We start from the raw sequence: 20,931 nt of genomic DNA, 5'->3' as shown, positions 1-20,931 counted from the left end.
AATTTCTCTAGATTTCTTCTTTGATCCATGTTTATTTAGAACTTGTTTAATCTCCAAGTATTTGGGGATTTTCCAGCTGTCTTTCTGTCATTGATTTTTAGTGTTAGTCTTTTAAATTTTATAGGTGTGTTTCATGGCCCCAAATGTGATCTATGTTGGTGTATGTGATGTGGGTTTATTTATGACACTAACAAAAATCCTTTACATCCATATCTTTATTTGAACAATTTTCTTTAATAGCTAGGAGAATACAGCATTAATGACACATTTACTAAGTACAACATCAGACAACTACAAATTTTGAGCATAAATGTCTATCTGATATTGTTTTGGTTTTCATCTTAGCACTAGGTGATATCTAGTGAAAACCCATGTTTCAAAGGCTTTTGTTGACATGAAGTGCATTATTAACTTATTTTTAAAAATTTCATGTGAGATATGCTGGGGTGGGTTTAGTTTAAAACTAGTGTTGTTTGATATTGCCTTTCACTTCTCAGCACTTTTGCTTCCTTTTTCATGGAGGAATATTTCACCTAAGAACTTTTCAAAGATTAACTAGATCATGTTTTTCCATGTAGGTCAAAGTAGAATTCCTTTTCTAGACCAACAAGGAAAAAGAAAAACTGTAATGTTCAATGCCATGGTAGTTATCCATTTCACAGTAAGTTGACAATTGAAGTTAGTAATTAAAATACAATATATTAAATGTCATAAGCTCATTTCTATGCAACACTGTTAGAGCAACTTAAATTCTCCAAGGACACAAGAAAATCAACATAACTCCTGGGTTCCACAAAAATTCACAATTAGGATCATAAATTATAACACATATATCCACATTTGAAGGAAAAATTCAGCATATGTTGGAAAAATTAAATGGCTCAAGTGTTGTAGAGAGCCTGAAATGTAGGCTAAGTTTTTATAACATATAATAACAATAAGATATTTAAAACTATTGACTCTGAAAAATGTCATGAAAATGTATACTGACTTACTAAGCATTGAATTGTACATACAAACTTCAATTCAAAAAACATTTTTCTAAAAAGAAATGTTTTCTGTCAAATATTTCAAGCAACATTATAATACTGAGGAAATGGTATTCATATTTAGACATCTTAATGAATCTAGTAACACCCATTAAATTGAGCTAATGAGCATTTTAACTAGACCAAATTATAAAATAAAAAATGTATAAAATGTATTTTGGCAGATATTTTCCATAGTGCTTTCCAGTTTCTGATCTATTGAGACATCTATTGTAATCTCAGTTTGACTTAATTTAGGGTAATACAATGAATTAGAATTATAGCACTGTTTCCTATTTTCACTCCAGTTTTGATATGGGTAAAGAGTTCTTAAAAAATTTTTTAATGAATGTCTATGAAAGGGTTTACAATTATACCCTTTAGCCTAAGAAAATGTCAGTTCAGTGGGAAACAAGCCATTTAAGAATTACCAAGAATCTAAATTATCTCTGTATTTCTTTCATACGTTCATTTGCGTACTTGTAACACAGAGGCCCCCAAACTCAGGAAGCACTCTCTAAGATTACATTTCATTGGCTCTGAGGTTGTTGCTGCCTCAGAGTTCCAATACCTGTTTGGAAATGAGAGCAAAGGAAGAAGGAACGGAAGGGGAGAGTCATGCAGAATGGGAAGGAAGAAAGGAGGCCACGCCCACCCACACCCTCACACCTTGAGAAACAGGGCAAGATACCTTTCCAGGCAAGACTTCCCTTGACAGAGGAGGGGTTCCAGAGAACTTAAGGCAGCTCTAGGAGGGAAGGGAGTGGGGGTTAAGGTGGCCCTCACAGCACAGCCTGAGAAGAAATCAATGCCCTTAGGCATGCACAGTGCCTCCCTAACCTCTTGGCTCCAAAGCCAACACTGGCAGCGAGCACACACTGCTATGTTCAAACACACAAAGACTTGTGTATGGCCTGCCTGGTAGACAGCCCTCAGAAGGGACCCAGGAACTTGGCCTGTCCCCACAGGTTCTCTCCAGGCTGCTCAGCTAGCTCACCTGGTGGCCCTCATAGTGACTTTGAGGGCTGTGTGTTGACAGTGACCTTCTTTTTAACTGTTGGGAGGCTCTCTCTATTTCCTGTCAGGCTGGGACAGCCTGCTACTAAATAATGACCAGAACAGAGTCCTGCACCCTCCGGGGGGTGGGGGTGGGGCACTGATCTATTACAAAAGCCAAACATAGTTGGTGAAAGTGAAAGTCACTCAATCATGTCCAACTTTTTGCAACCCCATGGACTATACAGTCCATGGAATTCTCCAGGCCAGAATACTGGAGTGGGTACCCTTTCCCTTATCCAGGCGATCTACCCAAACCAGGTCTCCCGCATTGCAGGCAGATTCTTTACCAGCTGGGCCACAAGGGAAGCCCAGTTATAGTTGGTAACTATGACAAGAAGGAAAGCACAAGGCACCCCCTGTGATCAGCACAAAGAACTTGGTTCTCAGCATTTATTCACCTCCCATCGGGCAGTAGCCAACTCTGATAGAGAAAAAGAGCACCTTGTGCTCTAGGCCAGGGCAGCCCACGGGTACCAGGAGGAACAAAATGGAACCTGGGGACGTTCTCAAGTCTCCTGCCCCACATGTGCTCTCACTGCCACTGCTTAGTGTGGGATGATGGCACAGCTTAGGCAACCTAGGCAGCCTTAGTTAGGCAAGTCACTGGCCTTATCTCTGTCTCAAGTGTCCATACACACAAGGATGGCAGTAGCGACCCTCCTACCTTCCAGGGCTGCTGTGAGGACACAATGAGGTACCAGAGCACAGGAGCTGGAGTCAAGCATGGCCAGACACAAGGTGCTGTTTCTATACGCCCTTTCACTCGGAGGGCTGAAGGGCCACCTTCAAGGGTGACATTTTTCCTTTGTTTTATGTTAAACAGTTGAAGTTACTGAAGACTGTGTATGTGTGGAAGAGAAAAAGAGAGAGAGAGAGAGAATATGAGGACATCTCAGGATGGTGCCAAGCGCCCCTTCACCTAGGGTTACCAGGGAAGACATTTCTCACAACCACCACTATACTGAAATTCTAATCAAATAAATTATTAAACTGTGTTACTAAAAGCTTTGATCTATATTATACATAATCACTTACCCAGAAAGAGGCAACTTTCAATTATCCATTGAAAGGAATGAAATAAAGCAAACGAGACAAACTGACCCAAATCCCCAAATCTCCTCTCAGTTGGCTTTGGAATACATATTTTTGTACCTTTGCAATCGAGGAAAGAAGTGTCAGGTGCACGGGGAATTTTCACAACTTCAGAAGGAACCATGAAGCTACATGTCATGGATTTTACCCCATGCTCATCTTTCCCCTTCATTACAGTTTCTCTCAGGCAGAGCAAAACCTTAACCTGAGAGAAGGTACAAGAAGGGAAACTGCTTCTAAGTTTTCAGGTTTGCTTTCCAAGGTGTGAGCTCAGTCTCCATGTAAAGTGAGTGGGGGAAGAGACTATTGAGAAGTGGCTATTGAGACAGTGAATTGTTTTCTCAAAGAATTCTTTCTCTGAGTTCCTACAGTGTGTCATGTTGGAATTATGAACAAGCGTATTAGTGGTAATGCTAAGAAGTACTGCAGAGAAGCGGGAACAGTAAGAACTCATGTAAAAATTGGCCTGAAGGGAAGTCCTCAGGCAGGTCTACGGGACAACTGAAGACTGACTCCGCCCACAGCCTTCAACATAGTCAGAGCAGGTGAGTAGACAGTTGAGGGGATACCTGACATGGCTGAAGGAAGGGAAAGAATGAATGGATAAGTGAGTGGATGGATGGTGGGGAGGGCTGGCAGAGGTTTGTTTGAGGCTGGGTAATAAAGTGTGAATGGACAGAGGGAAAGGTGAGAAGCCCTCAGAGAGGCCAAGGGTACCCACAGTCAGCAGAATATTGTTGAATCTCCAAGAAACTAGGACACAGAATGACTTACCAGGATTTGGAGTTCTGTGGTTGTAAGGTATTTCTGTTGCGACTAAAGATCTTCAGGCCACTAAGAGAAATTCATTCAGAGCCCCATCTGGGGTTTTGGATAGGCCCTGGAGGAAGCTGGAGCCCTGAAACAGCATAACCTTTGTGCGGCCATCCCTGAACAGGAGAGCCTGTGGCTTGGTTGTAGAATGGAGGCTCTTTGTAGCAGAAAGATGGGAGACAGGAGAGAGAGAAAGGCCCAGACTAGACATGCCTCAGGATACAAGCTGTCTGTGGGAAAGACAAGGGCTGCAGTGGCAGTGGAAGCTAGAGCGTGAGCCTGAAGACCCGACATGACTCAGGGTGTGTGTGGAACATGCTATACAGGACTAACCTGGGAAAGGACCTGGGAGGATTTCCGGGTTTCAGTAGGGGAGCCTACAATCACAGTGGCATTTGAGGGGACGTCTTTCCCACCCAAGTCCCATCTATGTTCTTAGACTCTGACGCATTCAGTACTAACTAAGTGGTTTCAAAAGTTATTGAAAACCACATTGACATCTGGGAAAATTGAGAGAATCCGAAGTAGCATTTTTGCCTGATTTTGCAAATGAATAAATGTATCCAATCTGAATACAGCAGCACACAATTCAATAAAAATTACCTGAACTAAATTTCTAAAAGCATGACTATAAATCACGCACATTTAAGGAAAATTATAGCTTCATAAACCTATAATTTTACATTTTATTCATCCCTCAAAATTAACGTGCTCCAAACACTAGGCTACCTTACCGAATACCTGCAGCTCACTTCTCTGTGGTCCACGCACTCCAAGCAGAGAACTTCAGAAGTGGAAGGGACCTTAGGAACTGGCTGTCTAACACTCTTACTGTATAAATGAGGAATCTGAGGCTCAAATAAGTTAACAGACAGTATTTATCTTTTAATAACAATCTTTATCACTGATTTGAAAATGTTTTACTTCCATTAATAATATTGCACATATTTTATAGATTATCTAACAGTTAATTTATACAAATCTATGATTGTAATTCTGAACCAGAGTTTCTAGTGAAAGCTAAGAATTTGCTTTTGTACAATCTGAAACATTTGTGGGACAAATGGAGAATATGTTTACTTAGAATGTCTGAATGAAAACTTATAGAATCTGGGTCTTATTAAACCAAGTCCTCTGTAAAATTCAGCAATCTCCTTATATTTTTATATAGGTCAAAGTATTTCTAATATGATGCTCTTTAAAATATCTAGTGGTACTGAGAACATTTATAGAAGTTGCAAAGCCTAAAAAATGGAATCAATTATTTATTATATACTTTATCTTGCATAATTTATAAAAGAATCAAGATTTCAAGACCTGAATCACGAATATTCTGACAATCCTCTCTAGATAGTGAGATTAATTCTTAATAAATTAAGAAGAAAGAAAACCTGTCAGGGTTGAAAATATGCACTGCAGGAATCAGATCTGGTAACCAAAAATAAGTCACTTCACAGAACACTGTACCCTGATGTGATATCACCCAGGGAAAGTTAATGAGCACATCAATATAACACATCCTGAATAAATGACATCAACGATAACCACTTTGCCTAGTCCTATCCCTAAATGTCAAACGCTGTGTCATATTACTACATGACTTCCCAGTGTCTGCTACTTGTGCAGGTGAATCTGTAGATATGTGCATGTAATCCAGTTAAAACTAATCTGATTGGACTGTAAACAGAGTTGATAAAAGAGAAGCTTATTGTTGTAGTGCCTAATATGAATATCGCTTACATTTTAAAGAACATAGTATGTAGCAGCAATTTAAAATGCTCAGTAAACTACAGTACAAATGGACTTCCATGCTCTAAGCAAACCAACATTCTCTTAATATCTCTACATCATAGTGACACATAGAAGGGAGCTACTTATCCAGTTACTTTACATAATGTCAGTTTATTTGTTTGTTCCAGTTTGACATTATCAACATAATTGATTCCTAAGCTGGTATAATATGTACTCGGTGGTGATTTTTCTTTCAGTTCTTCTGGTTAGCACACAGGAGGTTCCTTGATGGTGCCTTCTTAACAACAGCTTATATTCATATCTGGAATTCAGGTTTTTTATATCATTTAGATGCAGTGATAAGGATTTAAAATAAATGCTGGCAGCTGAAGACACATTTTTTTTTTGTTTTCTTCCATCATTCACCTGCACGTCAATGGCAGACACCTAACTGACCAAGGACAAGTGCTGTTATGAAGGTAACACGGCACAAAGGAACCTATCTTTCTTTCCAAGATGATGAAAAGTATTCTAGGGGCAGTTCTAGTCAATAATCCCTTATTTGGGAGATAATAAGTACTATCTTTTAAAATGTGTTTTCAGTAGCTCACTTGAAATAATGGGTTCTTATTTCAGGCAAGAAATGTATTGTCAATATTTGCCTTGATATCACTTTCAGACGCGTGATATGAATCCCAGGCCCAGGCTGGCTGGAATCTGGATAGTTTCTAGCGCAAGGGAAGAGGGGTTAAAAGGAAAGGTGACAGGAAAGATGTGTTTTGCATCCATGAGTAGTTGAGGAGAGTCTTTCCTGTCTCGTAAACGCATCTGAGGAAAAAAAAACAAACAGAACATCAATCTTTGAATCTATAAACTTATTTTTTAGACAAAATTCTACCAAAAACCCTCAATGAATGACAAATGTTTATATTTGTTTTAAAATCACTTCATTTCCTCAATAAGTTATTATCAAAAAATTAATGCACTATGAAAATGATACAATAATATAACAAAAACTGCATTATCCTTCAATAAATTATAAAATTTCCATCCAAATGACTGTGTTCGTAAACTGAAGCAAAAGGAAGCCTGGGAGATCTTACCTGTATAGTACGAATAAATGACACAGAAACTCTTTCTTCAAACTCATTAACCGGTGTATACAAATTCAACACTTTGACAATCTGGGAGAAATAAAATGATCAAAATTTTTAGCATATTATCAAATACATACATTCCAGGTACCTCTAATCAGGAAAAAGAAAAAGATCTTTGCCTATTGCTTTCAATTCTACTCAGGGCTTGGTTAGGACAAGATGGGAGAGGGAGCTGTTCTGAAGGCACATTTACCTTTATTATTTAAATCTTTACAATAAGAGTGTATTAATATAATATCTGTACATTTTAAGAAGCAATATAAATTTGAAAAATCATGAAAAGTAAAAGTACTCCCACTCTCACGCTCTCATTCTCTCAAAGTAACAACAGTTATCAGTGTCCTGAGTATTCAGCTAATTACTTTCTATATATATTCTATGTGTAAGGCCTATGTAAGATTTCTACGTTTTGAGATAAGTGATGAACATTTAAAAAAAATCCAAAAGTCAGCACAAAAATAACTAGGTAAAAGAAGAGTGGGCATGTTTATGCCTGTGCCCTGCCTCGTGCTGTGGCCACTGTCCTCCAATGCCCTCCCCATCTTTTCACTGCCTTAAATTCAAGACTTTCCCTGAATGATTAATTATTGATCCTCAGCAACATCTGGAGTCCTCCCACTAGCTTATTAGTGCTCAGGGCTTAACCACCTACCAAGGGCCTAGCACCAGCCCTGGGTTTCCCTAGCCCTGTGGCCAGCTGTGCTAGGAGCTGGTCCCACCAAAACATGGGGCAGCAGAAACCAAAGGGAGCAAGGTGGGGCAGCCGACCAGGCCAGGGGCCAACCCTGCCCACTAGGGAGCCCACAGTAGAACCACTGTCACAACAGAAGGGCCTATACAGCCCACACAGGGGGTACCCCTGGGCACAGAACTCTGGCAACCAGAGGGCAGCATGTTTCTGAGCCCCACAGGATGTTTCCTATATAAGGCCACTTCTTTAAGATTGGGAAATGTAACCAGCTCACTTAATGCATAGAAAAAAATAGAAAAAAATGGGGAAAAATGAGAAGACAGGAATATGTTTCAACCAAAGGGATGAGACATAACCTCAGAAGTACTTAATGAAGTGGAGATGAGCAATCTACCTGATAAAGAGTACAAGGTTATGATCATAAACATGCTCACTGTACTCAGGGGAAGTAGGGATGAATTCACAAAGAGTTAGAAAATATACAGAGCCAGAAAAAGCTGAATAATACAATAACTGAAATTAAAAAAGACTGGAAGGCATCAACAGTAGACTAAATGATACAAGGGAGTGAATGTGAGGTGGAAGACAGTAGTGTAAATCAAATCACTGAAACTTTATAGAAAAAAGAATAAAAAGAAATAAGGATGGTTTTAAGAGACCTCTGGGACAACTTAAGTGATACTGAGAACAAACGGTTGCCAGAGGGGAGGGACATGGGGGTGTTCAAAATAGATGAAGGGATTAAGAGGTACAAACCTCTAGTTATAAAGTAAATAAAGCATGAGGATACAATCTACAACATAAGGAATATGGTTTATAATATTATAATAATCTTATATGGGGACATATGGTTGCTAGACTTATGGTTATCATTTCATAATGTATACAAATGTCAAACCGCTGAGTAGTATACCTGAGACTAACATCATATTATACATCAACTACATTTCAATTAAAAGAGAATTATCTGTCTTAAATAGATAAGTCTAAAAAATCATTCAATTAAATAATATACAAGACTCTTTGGAGTTCAAGCTCCATAGGATGTATAGAATGTATACCCCATAAAAACAGAAACTTTGCCTTGTTCCTGGTTTTATCTGAGTGGCTGGTACGTTACACAGAACAGTGTAGAGAATGGATAAATATTTACTGAATGTTGTATGTGCATGAGTGTGACAATATTGAAATATAACTTGTGGTAAAATCACCTGTCCTCAAGATCTACAGTACTGATATATATCATCTCTGACACAGATGAAGTTAGCTCAGAGACAAGAACAATAGCTAGAAGCCTTCGTGACTTCCCTAAATGTTACCTTTGATGAATTTTATAATAGGGAAAGTTGCCTTACCTGGGCAGTAGTTAAAGCATTGCACATGGAACAAATGGCTTCTGCGTCATCATCTGTTTTCTTTTTCACTTGCAAAAGCTGAGCAGCCTGAATGAGAGGCTCCAGGGTTTCCTTAGCCCCACTGTTCATCAAATTCTTGTCACGCAGCCATTCTTCTAGTTGACTGACATTGTACCTATGTCAAAAAAGGGTTGAGGGGGATGCAAATTTACCAAATGTTATCATAAATGTCTTAATTTTTCTGTGCATGGCTTTGTTAGGAATTTCTGTTGAATTCTGTTTTTTAAATCATTGACTGTGCTTAAAATTTTATCACTATAAATAATCAGGTTTATAATCATAATTATATGAGTATTATTCTAGAGACTATAATTCTCTTTAATGAAAGACAGAAATGAAGCCATAATAGCAAGTTATAAAATAAAGTGTGCTTAAAAAAAAATAGAACACATAGTATGGTTGTGTCATTATTAAACAGCAGAGCAGAAAACATCTTCCAGCTTTTTACAACTTGAAAGGAGAGAACTGATAATCCTCTAATTACTCTCTGTTTCTACATCAAACTCCAAGCTAGTGAATATAATAAGATCCCCACCTAGACCCTGTGCTCTGACCCTTTTCAGAGAAGAGCCTGGATGATGGAGGTAGTGGCCTGAGGAAGTTTAGGGATGTAGGCAAGAAGGGCAAGTCGGGGCAGAGGAAGAGGCAAACAGAAAATATGGAGAGAGACACAGAAACTAGACAGATGCTGAGGTTTTAAGAGGTGGCCAATCAAGTGACAGTGGTTTGCGAAACAGGAGTCGGATAAAAGCATCCACAGTCAGGACTTAGTAATCAGGCAAAGAGGGGCTTGCAGGTATAAACAGAGCTTGCAGAGAAATACGTTCAATGACCTGAGTGGAAGGCATTACCTTCTGACTGCTGTCTACAGTGAACACGAGTCAGAACGGAAAATTTGGAAAGGTCAAATTTCCTAAGATTGAGTAACTATAGACTTTCATAGGAGAAATACTTTCCCCCTCTCTTGGTGAATTTTCTAGCTGTTTTAAAATAAATTATTTGCCAAAAAATAATTCTATTATGTTAATAAGGTAATGCTAAGGAGCAGTTGGACAAAACTGAGTGGAGCTTTTCTTAAAACTGAGAGGGGCATACTTCAAACATCAGTAAAAGATTTACTCCCTCAAATGAGTTAACTCTACATGGAGCCGGGTTCCAACAAGCAGTGGCTGAAGGAATGCTGGGAGCAACCACGAATGACAGTGGAGGAAGTTCAGTTAGGCAGGAGGAAGCTGCTCCATGCCTGGTCTGCCCTTACTGCTCACCTGGGGGGTTTCAGACGTCAGGTGCCCGGACCTCATGTGAGGCCCAGCACACAGTTAGGCAGCCCGAGAAGGCCATGACGGGTATTGGAGTTCGCTCACCTGATCTGCATGCCTTTACTCCAGGAGCACATGTCCTTCCGCAAGAGGAGGTTGTTGAGGGTGACGGCCCCCACGATGTAGAACATCTGCTTGACCACCTGCTTGATCAGTTCGGGGTCCATGCCGTGCTGACACATGACCGAGTGGAAGGAGTTGAGCTGCCGCAGGATGGAGTCCAGTGTGTAGGTGCCCTCGTCAGCGATGCTGGAGGTTCGCTTTCTTAGCCCTGTGGGCTTCACCCCAGAGACACCCTGAATGGTTTCATGCTCCAGCATTCCGGAGACTAAGGGAGAAGTTCATACGTCAAAGAAGATTCTGATGGAAACACACGCACACGCACACGCACGCGTGCACACACACACACACAATTTAGGAAAATGATTTGAGCATCAAACTAGAGGGGAGAGGAACTACAAGTAAAAAGGCATCTGGATTTTAAACTTAATGAAATAATTATCCTTAAATGCAAAAATTTACCATGAAATTTTAATGGATTATTTTCTAAAATATGAAACAGTAGTCTTAATAGCACATGTGTAAAGTTTCTTGGGAGGATTTTTGAGAGAGAGGTTTTTAAGAGAGAGGCAATTAGGGAGAAGATAAGTATTCTCCAGTAATATCGAGCCTCAGAAGCAAACAAATCAAGTAGTAAGAAAAGCAGGATACCAGGCAGTGGTCTTGGGAGAGGGCAGTCACATGGGGCTGGAGAGCTGGGCCCTTCCTTGCCCTGAGTTTCCCTCAACAGCTTTGCACAAAATCAGCAGCCTGCAATTTTTACATGCCCTCTAATTCCAGTTTCACACCTGCTACAATTTCCAAAGGAATATAGGTAGCATGATACGTACATACATACCCAGAGTGAGTGCACACATATAAAGAGAGGTACACGGAATCTCATATACATAGACACACACACTGATCAGTTGCTCATCCAAGAGAAACTGCAACTTTAAACCAAATTGCCTTTAATGATTCTACAGGGGCCATGAGATGAACAACTCAGCATGGAGTGTCTGAGACCTGTTCTTGTTGCCATGGTACCTTTCCAGCCCTGTTACTATAGCCTATCAGGTAATCTGCAAACCCTTCTTAGTCTCTTTAGTTTTAGCTGGGTCCCTAGAAAGTTCTCTGCAGTAGTGTCCGCGATGAAAATTTCAGGTATTTTTGTTTTTGAAAACTGGATAAGGTCTGAGGTCTGTTGCTGGATATAAAGCATAACCCAATCTTAAGAGAGAGGCATTACACATTAGAGAGGGAAACTATTAATAGATCCTGCCATTTCCATCACGTAGAAGCAGGGATTTTGATGTGTCCCAGTTAGTCATGGCTGCGGTTCTGAGATTCCTCAGCTAATTTTGAGACTGAGTCTTACTGTTTTATCTCCTCCACATGAATACATGCTCTGACACATGTGCCACGAGACAGACCTGGATGTCAGCAATGCCCTGGACTTACCGATCATCGGCTGAAGGATGTTCTCTAACACCCGCACGAGCTGCTGGTAGATCTGAATTGCCAAGTCACTGAGCACCTGCCGGTACTCAGCCAAGTCAAAATTGGTGAGGCAGTGTTCATTCTGGCGAGAGGTGTTGTGTTTCATAAAGCCCTAGAGCCATAATGCAGAGTTAATGACAAACATGAAATAAAATGTCTCCTGTCTGTTTAACTCTCATTTGATCAACATCCTCATGCTCTTTTTCACCTTTCTCCTAAGAGTTCCCATCCAACCTCCACATAAGTGCCAGGATAATCCTTCCCAAATTCTGCATGTTTGTTTCTATCACATCCCTGCTTCCACTTCTTACTAGCATTTGAATAATATCTAAACTTGGCAGTCTAGCATTTAAGCCTTTCCACCAGCAATGTCAATGAAATGAGATAGGGGAACTCAATTTGAAAAAAAAAATTAATGAGTGTTTTCACTTATGAAACAGCTGGTTTACTGCCAAACACTAAATTATGTAAAATACCAATTTCTTAACTTCAGTTCACTAAAGTCTTATTTATAAATTCCGAACCTGAAAGACATACATAATTTTCTTAAAACTGGTCATTTCTACAGAGACTGGTGAATAAATAAAAACTTTTCCTTAATTATATTTCATGGTATTCATACAGGCTTCTCAGTCCAAGCTTAGAACGGAATCTTTTGATGGTATGTGGTAACACGGAAAGCCAACTGTACAGGCAGGTACTTTTGCCTACGTGATGGATTCTGGCCGCACTCAAGAATCTGCCCCTCGACAACTTACTTGACAACATGGTCTAGAACTGGGGACTGACAGGACAGTTAACAGGCCCTCTGAGGGATTCTGGTCTGTCAGTCCCACCTGCTCAGGGGCCATGTCTTATTCATACTGTATTTCCCATCATTTGCCAGGACAGTCTTCTGCTCCAAGCCTGTGAGTGCTCAGAAAGTGGCCACTGCTCAGCTTCTCTGCCTGTCCTGACAGCAAAGGATGGGGAGGCATGAAGGGCAGCATTTATGGGCACAAGCTCTTGAAGGTGGGCAGACCCAAAATCCTAGCTCAGCTCCTTATGTCTGAGAGGACATGGGCAAAGTGATGAACTGCTTTGAGCCTTAGTTTCTTCCTCTGTAAAACTGGGTTAGAATTCCGACCTCAAAGAGATGTAAGAATTAAACAACATAATATATAGTGGGTGATGTCTGATATATACTATGTAGCCATTAATAAATAATAATTATAAATACATAGTTTTGAAGCAGGAAGTCTATCAACTAACTGATGAACACATCACTATAAGCAAAAGCAAAATATATTTTTGAAAAAGTCTTGAGATATCTTTTAACATGATCACTTTTAATGTATTATAGAAAGCTAAAATTGATTCATTTCTTTAAATAGCTCCATATATCAATCCTTGAAAACCCCATTTTCACATCTTAACAAAAAGTTTCAGTGCAATAACTATTCAATGACCAATGCTCATTTTATTTCTGCTGTGCTTTCTCATAATACAAACTCTCAGAGCGAAGAAACTACGCCACTTCCCAAGTCAGTTTCAGAAATAATGAATGTCAAATAGACCTATAAGCTGTTAAGCCACTTCTGAATTCAGGTTTCTAAATTAACAAGTGACTAAACATTTTGTGCTTTAAATCTTTTCCTTAAAAAGTTCAAATAAAGTATAGCATGCCGGTTTTGTAATCAAGGTTTTCTCACCTCTTCTCCACTGTACTGCTTTAAACAGTGCAAAAATCGGCATGTGTTGGAAAGCCAAAAGGAGACGGTTTCAAAATCATCACCTCTTTTCTAAAAGAGAGAACAAGCCTAAATTAGTTTTTTCCTTATGGAAACAAAAGCCTGAAAAAACTGAATCGATACCAGAAGGCCCGTTTCCTTCACTTACCGTTAACAACAATTATAAAAATCAGTCACATTACAGTTGTAAAGCCTCATGTTGCTGCTACAGAATTCAACCACTGAATTCATTAGTTGTTACCTTGCTTGGCATCTGTTTTCTTGCCATTAGAAAGTGATGCCCATTCATTCCGTTGATATTAGCTTACTAGTCCCTTTAGGCAGAAAACAATCCACCAAATCTAGCTTACCCAAACTTACTTCCCTGGGGGTTACTGAAGGGAATAAGAAAGGACTAAAGGTACAGAAGAGAATCACAAGCACTGTGAAGCACTAAAACCCAGATTAGGTTAAAAATCTTGTCAGTGATTAAGATACAATTTCTGAGGAGTGAATCAGACATGGGATGGAGGGAGTCCTGTGTGGAGCACTGGACAGTCTGGCTTTTCATCAGTCCTGGGCCACATGCCAAACAACAGCTCTAAATCAAAACAGGACACGAGACAAATGGACTTCAATTTAAAAAAAGGATGTTCCAAAAGAGTGCTATGTTCAAGAATCTACGCTTTTTACATTTTTAAATTATTTTATTTTTTTCTGAAGTCTTTATTGAATTCATTACAATATTGCTTCTGTTTTATGTTCTGGTTTTTCTACTACAAGGCATGTGGGATCTTTGGTCCCTGACCAGGGATCAAACCCACACCCTCTGCATTGGAAGGTGAACTCTTAACCATTGGAAAGCGGAAGTCTTAACCACCAGGGAAGTTCCAAGTAGCTACTCATTTTAAATCTTTAAACAATCTGGTACAATAATTAGTCAAATTAGATAAACTTCTTCTTGTAATTAAGATGAGAGGGAGAAAACTTCATGATTTGGTTTTGCTGTCTTCATAGGCGTTAACTTAAGAAGTAGTAAAATTCATAGTCTAATAGATGCAGTATACCATCAATACCAGAAATTACATGAGCTCCATTCAGAAGACATTCATCAGTTTTTGAATGTTAACATATTTAGAAACTCCACACTTTAGTAACCACTGCAGAATGTAACCACATAGAGTATCTGTGCAGTAGGGATTGAGAACTGGCATTAAAAGTTATGACCAGGGCTGGGGCAGAGTGTTTAGTGGGTGCAGTTTCAGCTGGGGAAGATGAAAAAGTTCTGGAGATGATGATGGTGACGGTTATACAACAATATGAATGTACTTAATGCCACAGAACTGTGCACTGAAAAATGGTTAAAACTAAGAATAACGTTCACCGTTTTTCTAGGTTGTCAAAAGGATGATTATGCAACGTGACTCAGTGATTACTGAGTTATGTAGGGCTTTCTGTTCTATTATGTAACTTCGCTGCCTTTTCCAAGTGTTTCCTCTCTGATTAGTATCTATGTGTTGCTGCTCACATGAAACCAGGCATTTCAGGTAACAAGGAAAATTATGGAGTGAGCTGGAGAATAATGGGAAGAAAAGTCAGAAGAGAATTTTAAATATTTTATCAGACAGCTTTTTATATGAATGGGCTGCTGCCGCCGCTGCTGCTAAGTTGCTTCAGTCACTAAATATTTTAAACACCTATTTTAACTATAGCATCATATTCCCTGTATATATGAACTTCACTAAGTAGTATTTTTAATTTAGTTCTAAGACAGACCTCAAAGCAGACTATTTCTATGAAGAAATTTGGTTTACTTCACAGCTAAATGTAAGTATATAGAATTAATTTTGATTATTGTTTAATCTGAGCCCTGTTTTGAAAGAAAGCACACAGACACATTACATAATGAATATTTCCTATAATGGAAGGTATCAGTTAAGACTAAAATGTGGCCACAATTGGCAACTTAGCTTATGTCTAAGGATGGAAAAACACCTCTGTAGAGACCCTGTCATCATTAATATTCATTATGAGAGACTTGCTGAACATGAACTAACCTTCAGTACTTTCTTGATGCTGTTAATTGTTGATGTTAGCAACGACCTTACTTTCTGGTCATCATTCAGGTAGTCAGCATGCCGAACACACATAAACAAGATATACGCTGGTAACCCTGGAATCAAATTGACTGCCACACCACGTGGCTTCAGCTCTAAAAGAGAAAAGAAGAAAAACAGTCTTACATAACTTTGAAAGTCTTCATAAGGAATGCTTTTTGAGATATAAAAGCACAGTTCTCATGTAACAGTTCAATCATTCAGGATGAATAGGTCATGTTTTTAAAAAAGCATATTTTAGAATAGAGGATTTCTTGACTGTAGGGACACGAGATTCTTAGTTGCTTACACAATGACAACTCTCAAATGTCTATCTTCTGCCCTGACTTTTCCTTTGAATCTAGGCTCATGCAACAAGTGGCTTTTGACATCTCTGCTCAGGCCTGTCCCACAAAGCCCATCCCCCATGGAACCTGCTCTTCCAGGAGTTGTCCCATCTCAGTAAGTGGCAGTCTATGCCTTCTAGTTTCTCAGGATATAAACCTTGTCATCATCTTTGTCTTCTTTTCTTCTCTCACATCACACATCTAATCTAACAACAAATCCTGTTGGCTCTACACATAAGACATGTCCAGAACAATCCTGCTACTTCTCTGCCAGCTCCCCTAGTCTAGGCCACCACCATCTTCTCCTGGATCCCGGTGAGAGCTTCCCAACTGGTCTCCCTGACTCACACCTGGCTCCTCAGTAGTACACTTTCCACATAACAACCAGAGTAATTCTATAAGAAAATGTAGTCAGATCATGTCACACTTGTTCTGAAAACCTTCCAAGTAGCTTCTCATCTCATTCATTTGTAAAACCCGAAATCCTCACCATGGCTGTGTGATCTGGCCTCCTCCCCTTTCCAGCTCACTGTGCTCCTCCATTAAATGGGTCTCCTTGCTGCTGGGTGAAGACACCAGGCATGTGCCCACCCCAAGGCTTTCTGTCTGGAATGTTCTTTTCTCAGCTATCAGCAGGACTTGCTTCCTTACTTCCTTTGGTCTCTGTCCAAAGGAGATCACCTCGTCAAAGAGGCCCTTCCTAACAACTTTATATAAATTCGTACACCTGCCTTCACCGTTTATTTTTCTCATCCCCTTTTTTGTTTTTATCTACCTCCCCCCACCCCATGGAATATAAACTCTTTGAGAATAGAGACTTTGTTCATTACCCAATACCTAGAAAATGCTTAGCACACAGTAGGAATGCCCCAAACGTTTACTGAATTAATGAATCTTTTTTAATTCTATGCTTAAAAACCAGTGGCTTCTTACCATTTTTTCAAAATGAAGATCACACTGAAACCTAAGCGCCTCTGCATCTACATATAGTTCTAAGTTTAACACCGCGAACTCTAGGAACATTAAACCATGCCGATCACACTGCTGCCACCCTGGCACCTGGGGGGAGGAATGCTCTGCAAAGGCTGAAAGGAGAGGGTTGTAGTGTTTCGAGCTCACAACTTATGGGCTGCATACACTCCTGAACTATTTCCCATGCTCCCCTAAAAAGTCTTCTTGTAGAGCCAGTGGGCTCATACCCAGACTCAAAGGCCTTCTGCTGCTCTGAAGGGCTTCTTCTAGTCCCATCTCCATTGTCCAGTCAGTCCTCTCTTGCCACTGCTGGAATCTTTTCCTTAATTCTGTTCCTTCCCTACTATTAAACTGTTTTTCCTGACATATTTAGCCATACACCCTTCCTAGGGAAGTAAGGAACAAGAGAAACTCAGGGACTTAAATGGCCTAGGACAGTGGTGTTCAACTGCAGCTAGCTACACATCAGAATCCCTTGAGAGACGAAAAAAAAAAAAAGAACTAGGGACATGGCCAGGTTCTTTCCTCTAGACATTCTGATGTAATTGGTCTGCAGGGGGGAACATACATCAACACTTTTCAAAAGCTTCCTGGGTTATTATAACGGGCACAGGAGCTGAGAAGACCTCACGTGACCCTAATAGGCAGTCCTCGCTGGCGTCCTTGGAGGGTGACTGACAGCCATGATGGGGTCAGAATGCTGCGGCAGTCCTGCACACAGCACGCAAGGCTGACCAAGGAAACCAGTGTGAATATGTAATAAATGAGTGACTAATCTCTCCCACCACTGACACGTACCAGAAAGACCCTTCATCTCACACAGGAAATACTTGCCCAGAATCAGGTTCTTCACAAGTTTTTGCTCATCCTCCTTCTTGTATTCCAGCATTCCTTGGAAATCCTTTTCCTTCCTGGGAATGTTGACTGGACGAATGGGTTCATCAATGATCTGTCCTGGTGATACGTTCTCCATCTGGCCCACTTCATTAGAAACAAAAGAAGAAAAATGTGTTCCAGGTAGAAAAGATGAGCGGTTTCATGTTCCTATTAATTTTAAGTGAACTCTGTAACAACAGAAACTTGCCCTATTTGCCACTTCATTGCCCCTTCTTAAATAATTTTTTTTGGTAAAACTGGATGGATAGATGGTAAAATTACATGTTAATGTCACTCTGACAACAACTAGTACTTATTACTATCAACATTAAGAATCTTACTTGATTCAAAAGCATCTTTTTGTAATACATTTTATTTTGTAATAAGATTAAATGTCCCCAAAGTAAGTGGCTTAATTGGCTCAGAGGTTACAGTGTCTGCCTGCAATGTGGGAGACCTGGGTTCTATCCCTGGGTCGGGAAGATCCCCTGGAGAAGGAAATGGCAACCCACTCCAGTATTCTTGCCTGGAGAATCCCATGGAGGGAGGAGCCTGGTAGGCTACAGTCCACGGATTTGCAAAGAGTCAGATACGACTGAGCTACTTCACTTCACTTCTTAGTTAACTCATCAGTATCAATCATAAATGTCTAAATATATTTGACTTTATTTCATAGAAGGAAATTCAATATTCTATAGAGGCATCCCTCATTCCTTGAAGAAACCATGAGCAGATAAAACAACCTGTATTTAATATGTTTGTGTCTGTGTGTGCTCAGTTGTGTTTGCCTCTTTGTGATCCCACGGACTATAGTCCGCCAGGCTCCTCTGTTCATGGGATTTCCCAAGCAAGAATACTGGAGTGGGTTGCCATTTCCTTTTCCAAGGGATCTTCAGACCCAGGGATTGAACCCATATCTCCCGCACTACCAGGAGGATTCTTTACCATTGGGCCACCTGGGGAAGCCTCTGTATTTAATATTAAAATAATTTCCTAAATTTATTCATTTTGTTTGTTTGTTTGTAGTAAAGTGTTAAAAATCCTACCACAAAGTTGCAACCAAAAAAGTACAAACACTGGTGAACAACCCTTTCAGATGTTAAAACTAATCACCATTGTTGATGGAAGCTGTGAGAAAATAACTCGGGGTTAAAAGTCTCCAATTTCATCTCATCTAGGAAATGCAAGGGAACGAGAGTTACAACAGTGTTTGTGGAGCTAAATGCTAGCAAGCACATTTTTAATTCTCTTATCTATAGGAAGAGCAGCAGTTAAGACATCTATTTAAGTGCAGATTAAGTTTGAGTTCAGAGACTGTTGGCAAACAAAATGCAGATCAGATGCATTAGAAAGTTCTATCTTGCTGAGTCCACAAGGTATCAGTAGTGCTTCTCCAGTCACTCTGGGCAATTTCCTGTGTTAGCTCTGGGAAGCCAGCTTCACAGCACAAGGTTATCAAAGAGAACACCAATACCTGCCAGCGCTCTTGCTCGTGTGGCAGAGAGCCTCGTGGCTCCTCGTCCACCTCACGCTGCAGCATCACACACTGGGGCTATCAGCGCTGAAAAGCACCACCGTCTATCAATATCATGATATCTAAAGAGCCGTCATACTGTAACTGGACAACTCAGGGCTGCGGCCATCTTGCATAACCTAGTGTTTCAGATGTATGATACAGTCTGGAACCACAGGACTAACGGAAAAATGCATGCATCTTCACAAGAGATATGAGATTCAAGCTATTTAGTTTTACATAAATTATTTCTGGAGACAGTTTAAACACTACACCAGGGGGATCTCAGAATCAGCATACAATGGCCCTCACAGCTCCTGTATATGTTCTGTATGTAAAACAAAATAATAGAATCCCTGCCATCTATGAACTAGTTGCTTTGAGCCACAGGAACAATTCTATGAGGGGAAACTGGAAGGCAACAGATTCAATGTATTGATATTAAGTTTATGAACAATGCACATATGTGGACTCTGAATAACTCAAAACATTTTAAACCTACCAATTTTATCATATTTGATTACAATATATAGTATTATTTTATATAACACCAAGGAAGGAAAAATACTGCCAATTAAACTACAACCTAACAACTGCTATAATATACATCATAATTTCAGATGTTAAAATGTGAAAAGTTGTCTGCCTCAGAATTTATGAAATATAGTGAATATTTTAACTAAGAAATTACATGTTTTAAAAGAAACCTTCACTTTCCTTTCAAATATCTCTAAAGAAGATATTTTCAGTTCTGTGCAAAAATGCCAGAGATAAAATCTGCCATGTTTTCATTAAAATTTTCTCTGTCTTTGAATTCTTGTCAGAGATTAGAGTCTTTACAAAAATACAGATAAAATATAGGTTATCAGCTCAACATAACCTTGATTTATTTAACAAATCATATATTAATTAAAATGTCAACCCTTATGTAGTATCAGGAAAATATAAAGCCTGAAAGAGAGAAGCCAGAATACCACACAGTTTTTAAAGACTCAAGGGATGCTGGGGGTCATTTAGCCCAATGCTCCATCTAATACAGACATCTTTCTAGAAAGATCTGAAGCAATACCTATTTCTATAATCTAGATTATTTATACTTGAGAGAAAAACATTCCTGGACCTTTTTATCCTAGAAAAAGAAAGGAAATTGGAGGATTTTTTCCCCCTCACTTTTGGTACAGGGAAGACCTTGATCTCAGGTTTAACTGAGACAGTCAAATGAATTACTATAAGAAGAAAGACTCTTAGGAAGATGGCAATGACGACCCTGTATGCAAGACAGGAATAAAGACACAGATGTGTATAACGAACTTTTGGACTCAGAGGGAGAGGGAGAGGGTGGGATGATTTGGGAGAATGGGGATTCTAACATGTATACTATCAGGTAAGAACTGAATCGCCAGTCCATGTCTGACGTAGGGTGCAGCATGCTTGGGGCTGGTGCATGGGGATGACCCAGAGAGATGTTGTGGGGAGGGAGGCGGGAGGGGGGGTCATGTTTGGGAACGCATGTAAGAATTAAAGATTTTAAAATTTAAAAAAAAAATTAAAAATTAAAAATTAAAAAAAAAAAA

The 20,931-nt window shown here is 39.7% G+C and overlaps 1 protein-coding gene across 4 annotated transcripts in view; it reads right to left on the bottom strand.

Annotated features, from left to right (window-relative positions):
• Positions 1–200: 200 nt before the first annotated feature.
• The window catches only part of MYO5A (myosin VA), a 197,176-nt gene continuing 176,445 nt past the window's right edge, over positions 201–20,931 (bottom strand). For all 4 annotated transcript variants that reach the window (XM_015097035.4, XM_015097038.4, XM_015097039.4 and 1 more), the window contains 8 exons: positions 17,803–17,949; positions 15,611–15,765; positions 13,536–13,625; positions 11,806–11,956; positions 10,351–10,633; positions 8,927–9,101; positions 6,827–6,907; positions 201–6,551 (listed from right to left, as the gene is read on the bottom strand). In XM_015097035.4, the coding sequence (XP_014952521.1) occupies positions 6,399–6,551; positions 6,827–6,907; positions 8,927–9,101; positions 10,351–10,633; positions 11,806–11,956; positions 13,536–13,625; positions 15,611–15,765; positions 17,803–17,949 (1,235 nt within the window). In that variant the 3' untranslated portion in view covers positions 201–6,398. The remainder of the gene's footprint in view (positions 6,552–6,826; positions 6,908–8,926; positions 9,102–10,350; positions 10,634–11,805; positions 11,957–13,535; positions 13,626–15,610; positions 15,766–17,802; positions 17,950–20,931) is intronic.

Source organism: Ovis aries, chromosome 7, assembly GCF_016772045.2.
Source record: "Ovis aries strain OAR_USU_Benz2616 breed Rambouillet chromosome 7, ARS-UI_Ramb_v3.0, whole genome shotgun sequence".
In the NCBI taxonomy this organism is placed as follows: Eukaryota; Metazoa; Chordata; class Mammalia; order Artiodactyla; family Bovidae; genus Ovis; species Ovis aries.
Note: the sequence above shows the minus strand (reverse complement) of the source record. Positions and strands in the feature narration are given on the sequence as shown.